Source organism: Loxodonta africana, chromosome 17 (genome assembly GCF_030014295.1).
Source record: "Loxodonta africana isolate mLoxAfr1 chromosome 17, mLoxAfr1.hap2, whole genome shotgun sequence".
In the NCBI taxonomy this organism is placed as follows: Eukaryota; Metazoa; Chordata; class Mammalia; order Proboscidea; family Elephantidae; genus Loxodonta; species Loxodonta africana.
In genome coordinates this window covers 1,084,057-1,102,582 of record NC_087358.1, presented here as the reverse complement: position 1 = coordinate 1,102,582, position 18,526 = coordinate 1,084,057, and the positions used below count along the sequence as shown (strand labels likewise).

The 18,526-nt window shown below is 44.7% G+C and overlaps 1 protein-coding gene across 3 annotated transcripts in view; it reads right to left on the bottom strand.

The window, feature by feature from the left end:
• The window catches only part of DCLK1 (doublecortin like kinase 1), a 406,473-nt gene that overhangs the window by 194,068 nt on the left and 193,879 nt on the right, over positions 1 to 18,526 (bottom strand). For all 3 annotated transcript variants that reach the window (XM_010589360.3, XM_023547224.2, XM_010589359.3), the window contains exon 4: positions 1,967 to 2,066. In XM_010589360.3, coding sequence (XP_010587662.1) covers positions 1,967 to 2,066 — 100 coding nt within the window. The remainder of the gene's footprint in view (positions 1 to 1,966; positions 2,067 to 18,526) is intronic.

Below are 18,526 nucleotides of genomic sequence, written 5' to 3'. Positions count from 1 at the left end.
AGGTCGCTCTGAGTTGGAATTGACTCAATGGCAATGGGTTTTGTATATATACAATAAAACCTGCAAAAACTGGAGAATGTGTAAGGTGGAAACCTGTCAGAGAAGAGAAACTCAATACCTTCCTAAAACGAGGGATAGAAAAGCAGTAAGACTGGACCCTGTCAAAGGTGGAAAACTTGTAAGACCCAGGAAAACAAGGCAGTCCTGGAGAATTCCGGGTCTCACGGGTTCCACTATATACGCATATGATATTAACAACAACAAAAACGGCTGTCATCAAGTCAATTCCAACTCCCACTGAACCCACGTGTGTCAAACTGCTCCACAGGGTTTTCAATGGCTGTGACCTTCCCTCCAAGGCGCCTCTGAGTGGATCTGAGTCACCAACTTTCAGTTAGCAGTTGAGCTGTCTGCGCCACCATGATACAGGGCCTCCGTGATACAGACATGACATATGAACACGCACCCGCAGTGTTTGGGTGGGACCAAGACCTTACCTCACTTTTCCTGGTTTTGTGGGTCAGTGCTCAGGTATTTCCCACATACTTTGTCAAAAGCTAACTAATCTGCTTCTTCTGCGTTTATCTAAGCAAAAATTCATTACCACGTCAGAAAGCATATCCAAATACACAGATTTTGAATTGTCAATAAACACGTACGATTTCCCTAATTAGATCAGAAGTAACGTTACCAAGGAAAGGTCTCTTTGTTCTGTGCAGTAATCTTTCCTGTAATACTGTTAAAATCCTGAAAGAATGTCTCCACGAACAACTGCCTCCTTCGCCATGAGACCAGAAGAACTGGATGGTGCCCGGCTACCATTACTAAACGTTCTGATCAAAGATTCTATAGAATCCTCATCAAAGATTCTATAGAATCCTGATCAAAAGTGGGAAAATGCAGAAGGGAATTTCAAATGCTCATAGGCTCCAGACTTTCTGGAGCCATGGGGACTAGATGAACCCCCGAAACTCTTGCCCTGAGATAATCTTTAAACCTTAAACCAAAAATATATCTTGAAGTCTTCCTAAAACCAAATCTTGAAGTCTTCTTAAAACCAAATGATAGTTTAGCTTAATTAGTAAAAAAAAAAAATCTGCCTCAAGCACCATGCTCTTTTAAGAACTATCTGTACGGGATCAAAGTGACAACAGCAACTGGAAAGACGAGACAGAAAGCTTGGAGGGCAGTGAGTTTATGTAATGGGGGAGGAGCAGCTCAGAAAAAGCAGTGAGAATGGTTGTACGACTCAAAGGATGTCATCAATGTCACTGATTCGTCACGTAGAAACTGGTGAGTTGCTCTACTGTTGCTGTGTATATCCTCAACAACAAAATAAAAAAAGATCCTGAGACCATTTATTGTATCACAAAAAGTATTCTTAAAAAGTCATAACCTTTAATATTCATTCCCTAAGACGCTCCTTGCCCTCCTTGTCCACTCTTTATTGACGACAGACAAGCATATCCAGCTTCTTAGCTCCTTCCTTTCTGATACCGCACAGATGCTAATAACATAAAAGTCTGAAGTATTTCACAGAAAAAGGTTACCAAACCACCTTCCCAGTTAGGAACTGAAGGAGGCCACAGGAAGGAGCTCCTAGAAACATACTCAACAATCTTATGAGTATGAATCCCTCAACTATCAATTTTGAGAAAAAATGTGTATAATTAAAAATGTAGAAACTCGCTCCACAAGTAATTAAGCGGTTATAAATTAGCCATTAGACATTGACTCTTCCAAATGATTTAACTTTTCCAATGATCATCTCATCTGTTTTCTATATTAAAAAAAAAAATCAAAGAAACCTGAGATCGGAAGAGACATGCCAGTGGAGGATGTGAAACTGATGTGGTAGCTCCGGAATTGACGTAACCTTGGCCCAGTGCAGCTCGTTTTGAGAAGCTGCCTCAAATTTCCCCTGGTTTTGAACTTTTTTTGTATTTGTTTTTTTTTTTTTCCTTACCACTTTCATCTAGCAAGAAATCATCCTGGTAACGGAACTTCTCCGGTCCACATGCAATAAAAATGTCATCGTCACCAAAGAAGTCTTGAAGGCACATCACCTAGGAGAGAAAAGCAGGAGACTCAGCATGGGGTCAACACATCCAGCCCCTCCGCAAACCCTTCCCATCTAACGGATCAACAGGACCGCTTCGCCAGAGAGATTTCAAAAGAGGGATCCTAGCATCTGTTCCTAGTAAGAAACATGTTACATTTCAGACGGCAGGAAGTCAGGATAAGCAAAGTGGAACCAGTAACTGTCACATTTATGACGTGATACATCAGTAGACTATGAGGTAAGAGCCCTTTGTTTTCATAACAGAGCTGAGGCAGCCACATGTGGAAAAGGGTTTCCTCAGGAGCCTTTTGAAGGCCATGCGCCTTGACAGCAGGAAGAGCAAGCACGGGGTCTGAGCAAGGAGGTTTTAGTAACTGATCCTATAGTAGGTACGCACACGGTACTTGCTGCTCTGGGAAACTACTGAAGAAAAACATTGATGTCCTAATGTTAATGTAACTATCTCCTCTGGACCCGTTCTACCTCCTGCTGAAAGAAAAATGACCCTTCGTTAAAGGAATCACAGAAAGATTATCACTGAGATCTGGAAGTGGAGACAGTGACACCGGCGTTAGCACTCAGGCTGCTGCTCCCGCAGCCGTTGTTGCTGCCGCCGGGTCGGCTCCGATTCACGGAAACCCCAAACATGACAGAGTGAAATGCTGCCCAGTCCTGCGCTGTCTTCATGATCGTTGGTATGTCTGAGTCCGTCATCGTGACCACAGTGTATCCTGAGTGCCTTCCACGCTCAGGGGTTCACCTTCCAGCACTATATATCAGACGCTGTGCTGCTGCGATCCAAAGGGTTTCCATCGGCTAATTTTCAGATGTAGATCACCAGGCTTTTCTTCCCACTCTTAGTCTGGAAGCTATGCTGAAACCAGTGTGGCACGAATGCAACACACAAGCCTACGCTGACAGAGGGTGGTGGCTGCACATGAGGTGCGCTGGCGGGGAACTGAACCCCAGTCTCCTGCGTGGAAGGTGACGGGTTCTACCACGGATCCACCACGGCCACCATGTTCACTGTTAGCTCCTCCTTTATTTGTCTGCAGTTTCACCTGCAGGGCACTTCTGGGTTTTGCTCTCTTGTCAATCCTTGGTAGCTGTCGTGTGCTTGTTGTTGTGTGCCGTCAATCCTTATTGCTATGTGCCATCCTGGTTCATAGCAACCCCGCAGGACAGAGTAGAACTGCCCCACAGGGCTTCCAAGGCTGTAATCTTTACGGAAGCAGAATGCCACGTCTTTTTCCTGTGAAGCAGCTGGGGGTTCAAACCACCGACCTTCTGTTTATCAGTGTTTAACCGCAACACTACCAGGGCTTCTGGCAGCACTACTCTGACACAATTATAAGTGCTGTTCTAAGACCCGGAGTAGGAGTCAGGAGAACATAGCTTTATTTGTTGTCATTGTTTTCAGGTGCCATCAAGTTGGTTCCAGCTCATAGTGGCCCTATGTGCAACAGAATGAAACACTGCCTGGTCATGCGCCATCCTTACAATCATTATGCTTAACTCCGTTCTTGCAGCCACTGTGTCAATCCATCTCACTGAGGGTCTTCCTCTTGATCGCTGACCCTCTACTTTACCAAGCATGATGTCCTTCTCCAGGGACTGATCCCTCCTGACAACATGTCCAAAGTAGGTAAGACGCAGTCTCGCCATCCTTGCTTCTAAGGAGCATTTTGGTTGTACTTCTTCCAAGACAGATTTGTTCATTGTTTTGGCAGTCTATGGTATCTTCAATATTCTTCTCCAACATGTCAATTCTTCTGTCTTCTTTATTCATCGTTCAGCTTTCACAACCATATGAGGCAACTGAAAATACCATGGCTTAGGTCAGGCGCACCTTAGTCTTCAAGGTAACATCTTTGCTTTTCAACACTTTCAAGAGGTCTTTTGCAGCTGATTTGCCCGGTGCAATGAGTCTTTTGATTTCTTGACTGCTGCTTCCATGGCTGTTGATTGTGGATCCAAGTAAAATGAAATCCTTGACAATTTCAAATTTTTTTCCTGTTCATCATGATTTTGCTTATTGGTCCAGTTGTGAGGACTTCTGTTTTCTTTATGTTGAGGTGTAATCCATACTGAAGGCTGTGGTCTTTGATCTTCATCAGTCAATACTTCAAGTCCTCTTCACTTTCAGCAAGCACGGTTGTGTCATCTGCATAACGCAGGTTGTTAATGAGTTTTCCTCCAATCTTGATGACCTGTTTTTCTTCATATAGTCCAGCTTTTCAGATTATTTGCTCAGCATACGGATTGCATACGTATGGTGAAAGGATACAACCCTGATGCACACCTTTCCTGACTTTAAACCAATCGGTATCCCCTTGTTCTGTTCAAACGACTGTCTCTTGATCTATGTATAGGTTCCTCGTGAGCACAATTAAGTGTTCTGGAATTCCCATTCTTCTCAATGTTGGCCATAATTTGTTATGATCCACCCAGCCAAATGCCTTTGCATAGTCAATAAAACACAGGTAAACATCTTTCTGGTATTCCCTGCTTTCAGCCAGGATCCATCTGACATCAGCAATGATATCCCCGGTTTCATGTCCCCTTCTGAATCCAGCCTGAATTTCTGGCAGTTTCCTGTTGACATACTGCTTCAGCCGTTTTTGAATGATCTTCAGCAAAATTTTACTTGTGTGTGGTATTAATGATATTGTTTGATAATTTCCACATTTGGTGGGATCATCTTTCTTGGGAATAGGCATAAATATGGATCTCTTCCAGTTGGTTGACCAGGTGGCTGTCTTCCAAATTTCTTGGCGTAGACAAGTGAGCACCTCCAGTGCTGCATCCGTTTGCTGAAACATCTCACTTGGCACTCCATCGATTCGTGGGCCTTGTTTTTCGCCAACGCCTCCAGTGCAGCCTGTACTTCTTCCTTCAGTACCATTGGTTCCTACTCATATGTTACCTCCTGAAATGACTGATCATTGACCAATTCTTTTTGGTATAATGACTCTGTGTATTCCTTCCATCTTCTTTTGATGCTTCATACATCACTAACTACCCGAAGCCCACACATCATTGCATTTAAGAAATCTAAATAAAGCTATTCATCAGATTTAGCCTGTGAAAACCTTACAAATAGCTTTATTTAGAATCCCCAAATACAATGATGTGTGGGCTTCAGGTAGTCTTTCCAAAGAATCTCTCATTTCTAAATAATCACTTAGTTGACGTTTCAAAACCAAAATTTATATAACAGTTTATAATAAACATTAAGTATGAGTAAAATAAGGAGCCCAGGTGGCCCAATGGTAAAGCACTCAGCTGCCAACTGACAGGTTGGCAGTTCGAACCCACCAGTGGCTCCACAGGAGAAAGACCAGGTCATCTACTCACTGTGAAGATTACAGCCTAGGAAACCCCACGGGGCAGTTTACTTGGTCACATGGGGTTTCAATGAGTTGGAATTGACTCGATGGCATCTAATAACAACAACGAATGAGATACATCCGTGGTTATCAGTGTTTATTCTGACTGTGAAAGCTTGAAAACACAAGATTGAAGAGGGACATTGTAGTTGTTGAGGATGATGGACTGAAGGTCTTTAAGAACTTCCACTTTCGGTAAAAAATGGTCCTTTTGATTAAATGTCCATCAATAGTTGAATGGACAAATTGTGATACAAAGGAATATTATTCACTTATATAAGAAGATTAAAATACTAATACATGCTACAACATGCATGAACCTTGAAAACAAACCTTATGATGGCCCTTCTCCAAAAGAAGAAAAATATTTTCTAAAGGAAATTGTCCCTTCTTTCAGCATATTCCCACTGTTTGCATTTCAGAACACCAGGCTGCTAATCAGAAGGCATTCATGTATGTGTGCATGTTCTATGCCACTGCTAAGTGGGCAAATAACTACGTTCAAAACCACAACACGGTACACACAGTGCTGGGCAGCACCCTGGTGGCGCAATGGTTAAGCACATGGTTGCTAACCAAAAGGTTGGTGGTTCAAACCCACCCAGCGGCTTCACAGGAGAGAGACCTGGCCATCTGCTTCAGTAAAGATTACAGCCTAGAAAACCCCATGGGGCAGTCCTACTCCATCACGTGGAGTCACTAGGAGTTGGGATCAATTCGATGACACACAGCAGCTACAAAAACAACCAACTCCTTTAAGTGTTTCACTGATGACCATCCTCCATGCCTGAGAGTGGAAGGACAGAGCAGACAGCACGCCATCTTGGACGGGTTAGGTATTATTCTCTTGGCAATGGGAAATGAAACACGATGAAGGTTTCGTGTCCCTTCCAATTCCAGGATTCCAAGAACATAAAAGGAATGGGGTGGTTGTTGAAGAGAATTTAACTGCCATCACGCAGGAGGAAAAGATGGGATAAAGTCATGTTAGTGCCAAACAACATGTATTCATTCACCTCTCAATCTTCCATGACTGAAATCAAATGACTGGTTCAATTATCAGAAACTGCCAGTTTTGGTCCTTTCTGCTTTACATCCTTTAGCCACTTCCCTGCTCACAGCCTCACGCTGGGGAAGATAAGTAAGGTCAGTAGATCAAGTTAGATCTTCAAGTTAGAAGCCTTGGAAAAAGATTTGATAGGGAAGGAAGCTGAAACACCAGATTACAATAAAGATGGCCTGAAGATCACCTGTTCACTTCAGTTACCCATGCTCGCTCTCCATCAAGGAGCCTGAGTGGTGCAATGTTTAAGCGCTTGGCTGCTAACCAAGAGGTTGATGGTTCAAATCCACCCAGTGGCTACACAGGAGAAAGACCTGGCAATCTGTTCCCATAAAGATTACAGCCTAGGAAATCTTACAGGGTAGTTCTACTCTGTTACATGGTGTCACTGAGATGGAATCTATTCGACGGCACCTAACAACTGTCTCCCTCACTGATCAAAAGGTAGCTGCAATGTTTTCCATTTAACGAAGAGTAATGGAGGAGATTTACAACCCTTTTCTCTAGACAAATACACTTTGAGAGTTCTCCTTCAGGCGTTACTGTGCAGTTCTGATATGAAAGAATTTTAAGAGTTAGCAAAATAGAAAACTAATGTTTTGCATAATAATGTAATTTTACATATTTATACAGTGTTAGTCTTTTTAAAATGTGATGTTCTCAAAAATTCAATGTGGCTGCCAGCTTAAAAAAAAATAAGTTCTATTTATGGATAAAATAATACTTCTTGCTACAAGTCTTTGCTCAGTTGGTATCAGATGTTAAATGCATTCATCAAGATTGGATACGGGGAAAACGTGGAATGGAATTTCAAATGCTCATGGAATCCAGACTTTCTGGAGCCATCGAGGCCGTATGACCCTCAAGATTATTGCCCTGAGATAATCTTTAAATCTTAAACTGAGACTGTCTCCAGTCGTCTTTAAACCAGTGGTTTGGCTTTTTTTTTTTTTTTGGCTTAATTAGGACAGAAGGTCCCTCTTGAGCATCGTGTTCTTCTAAAGAATTCTCCATACGAGATCGAGTTGAGGACGGCGTCTTGAAAGGTTAGATGAGCAGCTCAGGGGGCAGTGAGTTTATGTTGATGATGGGGAAACAGTTCAGAAAAGGATACAGAGAAAGGTAACACAACGTGAAGAATGTAACCAACGTCACCAAATCATACACGTAGACATTGCTTAACTGTTGCAGGTTTTGCTGTGAATATTGTCACCAAAAATAAAATTAAAAAAAGACTAGATACAAGGAAGATGCAAAGGCAGAAATATAAGCTTGAGAAAAGAGAGTCATCCAACCTGTGGGAGAAGGAATGGCACCTCTCCAAGTTTTCCTGCCTCACCATCAACCCCTTGTCCCCTCCCCCACGAAGAGTTGGCACTGTCAGTGCCTGCTCTTCTCCATTGTCTCTCGAGGGCCATAGATTCTGCCTCTGCAGCATCGCTTAAACCCAGTCCTCTTCTTGGCCCCTCCCCATGCCCATGTCTGACCAGAGTTATGCCCCTCCCTGTGGGCCTCAGCTCTTCCCACTCATGGATTTTGTCAGACGTGCCTCCTTTCTCCCCAATCCATCAGTTTAATTCTCAGTCTGCTTTTACTTGGCAAACTTCCAAAATCTCTCTCTATTGCTCAGAAAACTATTTATGGCTTACCATCACCAAATTAAAGTTCATTCTTTCTGAGCTTGGCAAACACCTCAAAATCTGGGCCCAACCCACCTTCCCTGTTTACAGTAGTTCTAGCCATGGCATAGTGCTTGATACTTAATAAGCATTTGTTGGATGGATGGGTGGGTGGGTTGATGGATGGATGGACAGAGGATGGATGGATGGAAGGATGCAGCTGGATGGATGATGGATGGATGAATGGATGGGTCAGTGGATGGATGGAGGATAGATGGATGGATGGAGGATGGATGGATGCGACTGATGGTGGATAAGTGTTTGGGTGGATGAATGGATGGGATGGATGGATGGGATGGATGGGATGGATGGGATGGATGGATGGATGGATGGATGGATGGATGGATGGATGGATGGGTCAGTGGATGGATGGAGGATAGATGGATGCATGGAGGATGGATGGATGGATGGATGGATGGATGGATGGATGGATGGATGGAAGGATGGATGGACGGATGGTGAAGGATGAATGGATGCATGATGATGGATGGAATAGATGGTGGATGGGTGAATGGGGGAGCCCTCGTGGTGCAGTGGTTAGGAGCTCAGCTGCTAACCAAAAGGTCAGCAGTTCGAATCCACCAGCTGCTCCTTGGAAATCCTACTGGGCAGTTCTACTCTGTCCTATAGGGTCGCTATGAATCAGAACCAACTTGACAACAACAGGTATGGGTCAGTGGGTGGGTGGGTGGATGGGCAGACGGACAGATGGATGGACTATGCTCTAACCTGAAACATTTTCCAATCTCTCTCTTACTTATTCTCCCCTGAAAAGGGCTTGTTCTTTCCTACTTTTGTGAGTTTTCATATGTATTTTTTTTTTCATTTGGTATCCCGTCCTGCCTACTCTCTGCTTACTCATTCCGCCTGAGGCCCAAGGCTCAGTCAGTGGTTCAAGCACCGCCCTCTTCATCTACTTCAATCCAACGTGACTCATCCACTGTGCTAGGCTTTTAGGGTACAGCTGCCTGACATTCACCTCTTCTATCCCAGTGCATATGAGTGCAAACTTGCAATCCAAAGAGTTCCTAGCATACCATTTTTAATCAGTAATTCAGCAGGGATGAACTTGGCTTTGTATCAGGTCTGGAGTCTGGTTGTCTGAGTTCCAGCCCGGGCTCTGTCACCATTGCTGATGTGGGCGAGTCACGACCCTCAGTCAGCGTCTTACAGGGAGCACCATTTCTGATAACCCTAAATTCAGTCTACTGGGTGCCATTCTTCGGAACTACTGGAAGTCTGCTCTGGCACAATTCCCAAAGCAGTACAGCACTGTTGTCAGAGCCTGGGTCCTGAGTCAACTCCAGCTCTGCTACCCTTTGTGACTCAGTTTACCGTATGGGCTGATTTGAGGATTAGATGAGTTAAGACTGTGTCTCCTTAGAAGACAAAGCCTTCAATAAATTTTAGCTATCGTTAATACCCCAAGTATTTTTATTTCCAAATAAATATAAATGAAATTTAAACTTAATTTAAACAAATAAAAATTTAAAATCAGAGTATGTAGCTTCTGAACCCAGTCCCTGGGTGGACCAATGGTTAACACACTTGGTTGCTCACTGAAAGGCTGGAGGTTCAAGTCCACCCACAGTGCCTTGAAAGGAAGGCTTGGCAATCTACTTCTGGAAACCAGCCATTGAAAATCCTATGGAGCACAGTTCTGCTCGGACAAGCATGGGGTCGCCATGAGTCAGAACTGACTCGGCTGCAACTGGTTAGCTAGCTTCTGAGCACTATACCCATAGGGTTCTTTCAGAAGTAGATTTTTGATAAAATGTAGCAAATTGGTAGCCCTTCACACTTTTCGAATAGGGATTCTACCAGTATTACTTTGGTGAAAGACAGACTTTGCATTGCTGTTGTTGTGAGGTGTTGTTGAGTCAACTGTGACTCATGGTGACCCCATGAGACAGAGCAGAATTGCCTCATAGGGTTTCCTACGCTGTCATCTTTATGGGAGCTGATCACCATGTCTTTCCCCTTCGGAGTCGCTAAGTGGGTTTGGACCGGCGATGAGCTGAGTGCTTAACCGTCTGCACCACCAGGTTCTTTATATTTTGTAGGTGAGTTGATTCCGACTCATAGTGACCCCAGAGGACAGAGCAGAACTGCCCCATAGAGTTTCCAAGGGGCACCTGGTGGAGTCAAACTGCCGACCTTTTGGTCAGCAGCTGTAGCACCTAACCACTACACCACCAGTGTTTCCATACTTTGTATTAGCATCAAGGAATTGTGTGAAGCTGGGAAAGCTGCTGACACGGATCTGGGATATGGTTTAGGCTTCCATTGTAAAGATGCTACAGAAAGGCATTTGCAAGTATGTTGACCTGGTATTACCAGACCAGAGCTGTGAACCGGTGTCTTACCCACGGCCTCTCGGGATCCATCATCAACTTTCAGTTTGGTAAGAACTAGAAATTCGTATTCCTCTGAGGAAACAGTCCCCTGTCAACATGCCCCTACAGCGGAAAGGAAAATTTATGCCTGATAAATGCAATGAGTTGGAATCAACTTGACAGCAACGGGTTTGGTTTTGGTTATATGCAATCCAGAAAAGAGGCGATTAGTTTATGGCAAACAATGCTGGGTGTCTATTAAGTAACTTGCACATCTTACCTAGTGCTTCGGTTATTACATGAAAATCTAATCCCTCCCCCCCGCCCCCCCCAGGTAATTCCATTTATCCCTCTGCCGGGGCTTAGAATAACACTCTACGCACTGTACCTGGGAAACCACGGACTGTAGTTGCCAGGTGTGCTCGATGACGCACTGGAATGGGGGGGGTCAGCTTTGCTATCAGCATCAGATGACTCTGGACAAGTTACTTAAATTCTCTTGGTTATCAGTTTCTGCGCTGATTCTAATACAACTTTTTACCATAAGTAATTATATAAGAAAGACATACAGAAAAGATGAAAGCTCTCTTTTTGGTGTGATGTAGCAGCAAGAGTAATTCTATCTGTGTTATCACCTTGAACCCTCAGCACTAGGGGACAGGCGGGCTTTACCTAACAGCACTCGGAGGCTACTAAAGGAGCCCCGGTGGGGCTGTGGCTACGCCCTCAGCCGCTAACTGAAAGGTTGGCAGTTAAAACCCACTCAGCGGTTCCAATGAAGAAAGGCCTGGGGATCTGCTGCCATAAAGACCACAGCCTAGAAACCCTCATGGGACAGTTCTCCTCCGACACACGGGGTCACTAGGAGTCGGAAATCAGTTTGACGGCACCTTACAGCAGCAACGGGTGCTGTCGTAACCAGCTGTCGTGGGGACGACTTCAGCTCATGGCGACCCCACGTGTTGGGTTCATGGCGACCCCGCGTGTGTCGGGCTCATGGCGACCCCGCGTGTGTCGGGCTCATGGCGACCCCGCGTGTGTCGGGCTCATGGCGACCCCGCGTGTGTCGGGCTCATGGCGACCCCGCGTGTGTCGGGCTCATGGCGACCCCGCGTGTGTCGGGCTCATGGCGACCCCGCGTGTGTCGGGCTCATGGCGACCCCGCGTGTGTCGGGCTCATGGCGACCCCGCGTGTGTCGGGCTCATGTGACCCCGCGTGTGTCGGGCTCATGGTGACCCCGCGTGTGTCAGAGCAGGACTGGGCTCCCCAGGGTTTTCCACGGCTGGTTTTTCACAAGCAGATCACCAGGCCTTTCTTCTGAGGCACCTCTGGGTAGACGCAAACCACCAACCTTTCAGTTAGCAGCTGAGCATGTTAACCATGTGCACCACCTGAAACCAGATGCTAATAGTATCCCCATTTGACAGAATAAATAAATAAGTAAACAAAACAGATTAACCGACCTGTAGAAGATACCAAGAATTTGCAACCAGGTTAGTCTGGATTCAGATACCAGCCCTTGACTACCAAAACCAAACCTATTCCAACGCACAGGACTGTGTACCTTTGTGGCTGTGTATTCTGAATTTCACTTAGTAAGACCATTATGACAGTTATCACATACACTGCGTTAACAGTGTCTAGCTGATGCACAATATAGACTGTTACAAAAATAAGCCTGTTGCTATCGAGTTGATTCCGACTCATAGTGACCCTACCATAGGACAGAGGAGAACTGCCCCTGAGGGTTTCCAAGGAGCGGCTGGTGATTCGAACTGCTGACCTTTTGGTTACAGCCACCAGGGCTCCATATAGACTATTAGACATTGTTAATGCCCAGTAGTGTCTGATGACGGAGCCCTCGTGGCACAAAGGTTAAGCACTCGGCTGCTAACCAAAGGCTGCAGTTCAAACCCACCCAGCAGCTCGCTGGGAGAAAGACCTGGTCATCTGCTCCCATAAAGACTGTTGCTGTTTTCAGCTGTTTCTTCTCACTTGCGTCGTGACACATCAGCAAATGGAGGTCCAGAAAGCTTTACTCCATCCACGTCGTTAAGGTCAACATAAAGGTGACAGCCTAGAAAGCCCTGTGGGGCAGCTCTACTCTGTTGTTGGGGTCGCTGTAAGTCAGAATCGACTTGACGGCACCCAACAACAACAACCATAAAAAGAGTGTCTAATAAAATGAGGGGAAAATGTTTTTAAAAAGGCAAGGTTGAATCATTTCTCACGGCTCAAGGCAAATATTCATTCTTCTGACTCTGCTGGGAAATCTAACTCCAAGTCTTCTCCATTAATTTGTCCTTATGCACACTCATCCCAGGAGACTAGGCTGCTTACAGGGGACACAAAACCAGTGCAGACAAATATGGGCTTCCAGTCCTCTCTGCTTCCGGCTGGGCTGCTCCGCTAGGGCTGAGATTCAAACAAAGGCAATAACAGCATCTGCCAGTCACACGTTCCCAGCGCAAGACTGTGGAATCCGGTCCCCTCCCTGGAATGAGGTCTCCATGGTGACGCTTACATCACTGGGTGTGCAGATGAGAAGGCATTTTCTTTACAAGAGTGCCCTCTACAAACCAAACGGGGGATCTCTGCAGCCCTGGGCCTTCCCAGTTTTCAGCCCTACAAGTGGGTAGATCTTTATAGCAGGTATGTCTCTGGTTGTGTTGGAGACACTAAAATATTTTACTGTCTTCTATTTAATTTTTTCTGTGAGATTATAAACAATTGCAAAAATAAAAGCAAGAAATTTAGTCCAATTATTCGAATCACTGAGTACAGCATATCTGCCCGTGTGTTTTCCTTTTCTCTTTTTAAAATGTCGTTGCTGTTAGCTGCCACAGTCGGCTCCCGACTCAGGGGACCCCACACACAACAGAACAGAACAAAGCGCTGCCTGGTCCTCTGCTGTCCCTGCGATCAGCTGCAGGTCGGACCGCTGTGATCCACGGGTTTTCACTGGTCCTCTGCTGTCCCCGTGATCAGCTGCAGGTCGGACCGCTGTGATCCACGGGTTTTCACTGGTCCTCTGCTGTCCCCGTGATCAGCTGCAGGTCGGACCGCTGTGATCCACGGGTTTTCACTGGTCCTCTGCTGTCCCCGTGATCAGCTGCAGGTCGGACCGCTGTGATCCACGGGTTTTCACTGGTCCTCTGCTGTCCCCGTGATCAGCTGCAGGTCGGACCGCTGTGATCCACGGGTTTTCACTGGCTGGTTTTCTGAAGTGGATTGCCAGGCCTTTCTTCCTAGTATCTTAGTCTGAAAGTTCCACTGAAACCTGTCCAGCATCACACAAGCCTGCACCTACGGACGGGTGGGGGCTGCACATGAGGTGCACTGGCCAGAAATCAGGCCCAGGTCGCCATCACTGAAGGCAAGAACTCTACCACCGAGCCACCAACGTCCTCTTTTTAAAAATTACTGCTGTAGTTGTGCGCCATCAAGGTGATCGCGACTCACAGCGGCCCTACAGTGCACAGCAGAACTACCCCGTAGGGTTTCCAAGGCTGCTATCTTTATGGGAGCAGATCCCCAGGACTTTCTCCCGAGAAGCCACTGGTAGGTTTGAACTGCCCACCTTTCAGTTAGTAGCTGAGCACTTAACTATTGAGCCAGGAGGCCTCCTTCTTTTTTAAAGTACTTATCTCTAATTTCTCATTCTCCTTGAAGGTACGCCTAAAGGTTGTGGTTCATACATCAGTGAGATGCTGTTTACCTGAGCGAACGCGCTTACGTTTGTGAAAGACGGAGTCATCTGTGCGTTGGAGGCGCCAAAGTCATCAGCTCCCTTTCCCGCACAGCTCGTCACCCAACCATTGTAATCTGCTTTCAGTTAAAGCTTGGCATGTACGGGCCCTCATCCTGCCAAAACTTAATTTCGGGAAGGTCTCCTTTTCCCCGTCCTTCCATGTTGGCTTCCTCCCTGCAGTCTTGGCACTGAGCCTTCTTTTACCACCTGATGGTCCAAGTCAACTCTTCAGACTTGCCAGTCCTTGATCATGTCAGTCCACACGTTTCTGGTTCTAGAAGATGTCTGCAATTAGTTTGGCAGCCAAATACTAGGAACACGTTATGTTATTGGTGACTCAGTGATTAAGCATTCAGCTGCGAACCAAAAGGTGGGCAGTTTGAACCCACCAGCTGCTCTGCGGGAGGAAGACTTGGCACTCTGCTTCTGTAGAGATTTACAGCCTCGGAAACCCTATGGGGCAGTTCTAGTCTGTCCTATGGGGTCACTGTGAGTTGGGATCGACTCGACACCAGTAGGTTTCCGAAACTCATGGTCCCTTTGCTTTATCACCTTTTCCTTTCTTTGCTGATAAACTTATCAAGCAAATTACAATTTATTTTACAACTGTTCTTATAGCCAGACATTTCTGATAAAGAAAACTCCTTTAAAGAAATTCTGGTTCTTGGCCAGATAAGGAGAGAGCCATAAAGAAAAAATATTATATAAATAATAATTAAAAAAAAAAAAGAGATGCAAATAAAGACCCTCAAACTACTTTTTATAGGTTTTATATCATATGAAGCTGCTCTAGGACACCATTTTTCAAAATTGGATAAAATTGTTGAAATTCAGGCAAAAAGCTAACATTGGAACAACTGGCTTAAAAAAATGGAAACAGAAAATTTATTTTCCTTTGAACTGCAAGCAATTTAGCTTACTGGGCTAATTGGGGGAAAAACAATTATAGATCTGGAATGTGGTCTTTAAGTATGTGCTCATCTTCTCTAGGTTACGTCAACATCTAGAACATTCTGCCACAGAGTGAACCTTGCATCCAAGGATCACTGTCTGCCATGGGTAAGCTATTTAATGTCCTCAAGCCTCAGTTTCCTGGTATGTAAAACGAGGCTACCAGTGCTTACCTCAGGGACCATGAAAATTCATGAAATACTGTATGGCCCCACAGAAAGCCCAAAAGACTCCACAAGAAAACTACTGGAACTAATAGAAAGATTAAGCAGAGTGGCACGATACAAGATAAACATACAAAAATCAGTTGGATTCCTATATACCAATAAAGAGAACCAAGGAAATCAGGAAAACAATACCATTTATAATAACCCCTAAAAAAATAAAATACTTGGGAATAAATCTAACCAGGGATGTAAAACACCTATACAAAGAAAACTACAAAACACTACTGCAAGAAACCAAGAGAGATCTGCATAAATGGAAAAACATACCATGCTCATGGATAGGTAGACACAACATTGTGAAAATGACAATTCTTCCCAAAGTGATTTACAAATACAATGCAATACTGATCCAAATACCAATGATATTCTTTAACGAGATGGAAAAACTTATCATTAACTTTATATGGAAAGGGAAGAAGCCTGGATAAGTAAAGCACTACTAAAGAAGAAGAATAAAGTAGGAGGACTTGCACTACCTGACCTCAGAACCTACTATACAGGTAAGGTAGTTAAAACAGCCTGGTACTGGTACAACAACACAAACATTGACCAATGGAACAGAATTGAGAACCCAGATGTGAATCCCTCCACCTGTGGTCACCTGATCTTCAATAAGGACTCAAAGTCCATCGAATAGGGAAAAGACAGTTTTTTTAACAAATGGTGCTGGCAAAACTGGACGTCCATCTGCAAAAAAAATGAAACAGGACCCATACCTCACACCATATACAAAACTAACTCAAAATAGATCAAAGACCTAAATATAAAGCCCCAAACTATGAAGTTCATAGAAGAAAAAATAGGATCAACACTACAGGCCCTAATACATGGCATTAACGGGATACAAATGATAACCAACAACACACAAGCTCCAGAGGATAAGCCAAATAACAGGGACCTTCTAAAAATTAAACACTTATGCTCATCAAAAGGCTTCACCAAAAGAGTATAAAGAGAACCTACAGACTGGGAAAAAATTTCTGGCTATTATGAATCAGACAAAGGTCTAATCTCGAAAACCTACAAGAAAATCCAACACCTTTACAACAAAAATAATCCAACTAAAAAATAGGCAAAGGAAATGAACAGACAGAGGATCACCAAAGAAGACATTCAAGTGGCCAAGAGACACGTGAGGAAATGCCCACGATCTCCAGCCATCAGAGAAATGCAAATCAAAACCACAATGAGATATCTCACCCCAGCATTACTGGCACAAATCAATAAAACAGAAAATAACAAATGTTGGAGAGGCTGCGGGGAGATCGGAACTCTTATGCGCTGCTGGTGGGAATGCAAAATATGACCATTTTGGAAAACAATATGGTGCTTCCTCAGAAAGCTAGAAATAGAAATACCATATGATCCAGCAATCCCACTCCTGGGAATATATCCTAGAGAAATAAGAGTCGTCACACGAACAGCCATATGCATACCCATGTTCACCGCAGCATTGTTCACAATAGCAAAAACATGGAAACAACCTAGATGCCCCTCAATGGATGAATGGATAAACTGTGGTACTTACACACAATGGAGTACTACACAATGATAAAAAACAACAATGAATTTGTGCAGCATCTCATAACATGGATGAATCTGGAGGGCATTATGCCGAGTGAAATAAGTCAATCACAAAAGGACAAATATTGTATGAGACCACTACTGTAAAAACTCATGAAAAAGGTTTACATACAAAAGATGCAGTCTTTGATGGTTACGAGGGAGGGGAGGGGTGGGGATAGAAAAACAAATGACAATAGATAAGTGGAAACTTTGGTGAAGGGTAAGATAGCACAACTTCTACAAAGCAAAATCACGGTAGCTCCATAGACACAGCCACACTCCCTGAGGGACTGAATTGCTGGGCTGAGGGCTGTGGGGACCATGGATTCAGAGAACAGCTAGCTTAATGGGCATAACATAATTTATAAGGAAAACGTTTTACATTCTACTTTGGTGAGTAGTGTCTAGGGTCTTAAAAGCCTGTGAGCAGCCATCTAGGATACTACAGTGGTCTCACCCCTTCGGGAGCAAGGAAGAATGAACAAAACTAAAGACACAAGGGAAAGATTAGCTCAAAGGACTAATGGACCACATCTACCACAGCCTCTACCAGACTGAGTCCAGTAGAACTAGATGGTGCCTGGGTACCACCACTGACTGCTCTGACAGGGATCACAACAGAGGGTCCCGGACAGTATTTAGATGAAGGTTTACAGAACAAACTAGTTTCTCATCAAACAGTTAGTACATACATCGTTGTATGACATTGGTTAACAACCCCACGGCATGTCAACACTCTCCCTTCTCAACCCTGGGTTCCCTATTACAGCTTTTCTGTCCCCTTCTGTCTTCCAGTCCCTGCCCCAGGGCTGGTGCGCCCCGTTAGTCTCGTTTTGTTTTATGGGCCTGTTCAATCTTTGGTCGAAGTATGAACCTCAGGAGTGACCTCATTACTGAGCTGAAAGGAATGTGCAGCTATTACTATCAGGGCCAGTATGTGTAAGGCGGAGTCCCTGGGCAGTGCAAACAGTGATGTGCTCAGCTGCGCACTAAATGACCAGAGGCTCGAGTCCACACAGAGGTGCCTCGAAAGGAAGGTCTGGCCGTCTGCTTCTGAAAAGTCAACCACTGAAAACCCTGCGGGGCACATTTCTACTCCGACACACCTGGGATGGCTGCACGTGGGAGTCGACTAGAAGGTAACTGGTTTGGTTTCTGGTTCTATCTGTAAGGCACAGCAGGTAGACCTCAGCGTTGGCATCACTCTGAGAGATTTGGGGTGTCATTTAAGAACAGAATTCTGAAGACCCCTGGAATATGTGGAAAAGAAGGGTGTGGAGAACGGACTTTACTTCAAAAATTTCCAGTCTGGTCTCTCGCCAAGTTAACGCTGCATCAATCTTGTTACTGTGATTGGTTTCTTCTATCAAGACACCCTTCACTGCTCTCGACCAGTGCTTTAGAAAGGCTTACTCTGCTTGCCACTCAGGAGACTCAGTGGTTAAGCTCAGCTGCTGACTGAAAGGCTGGCGCTTCAAACCCACCCAGTGATTCCACGGAG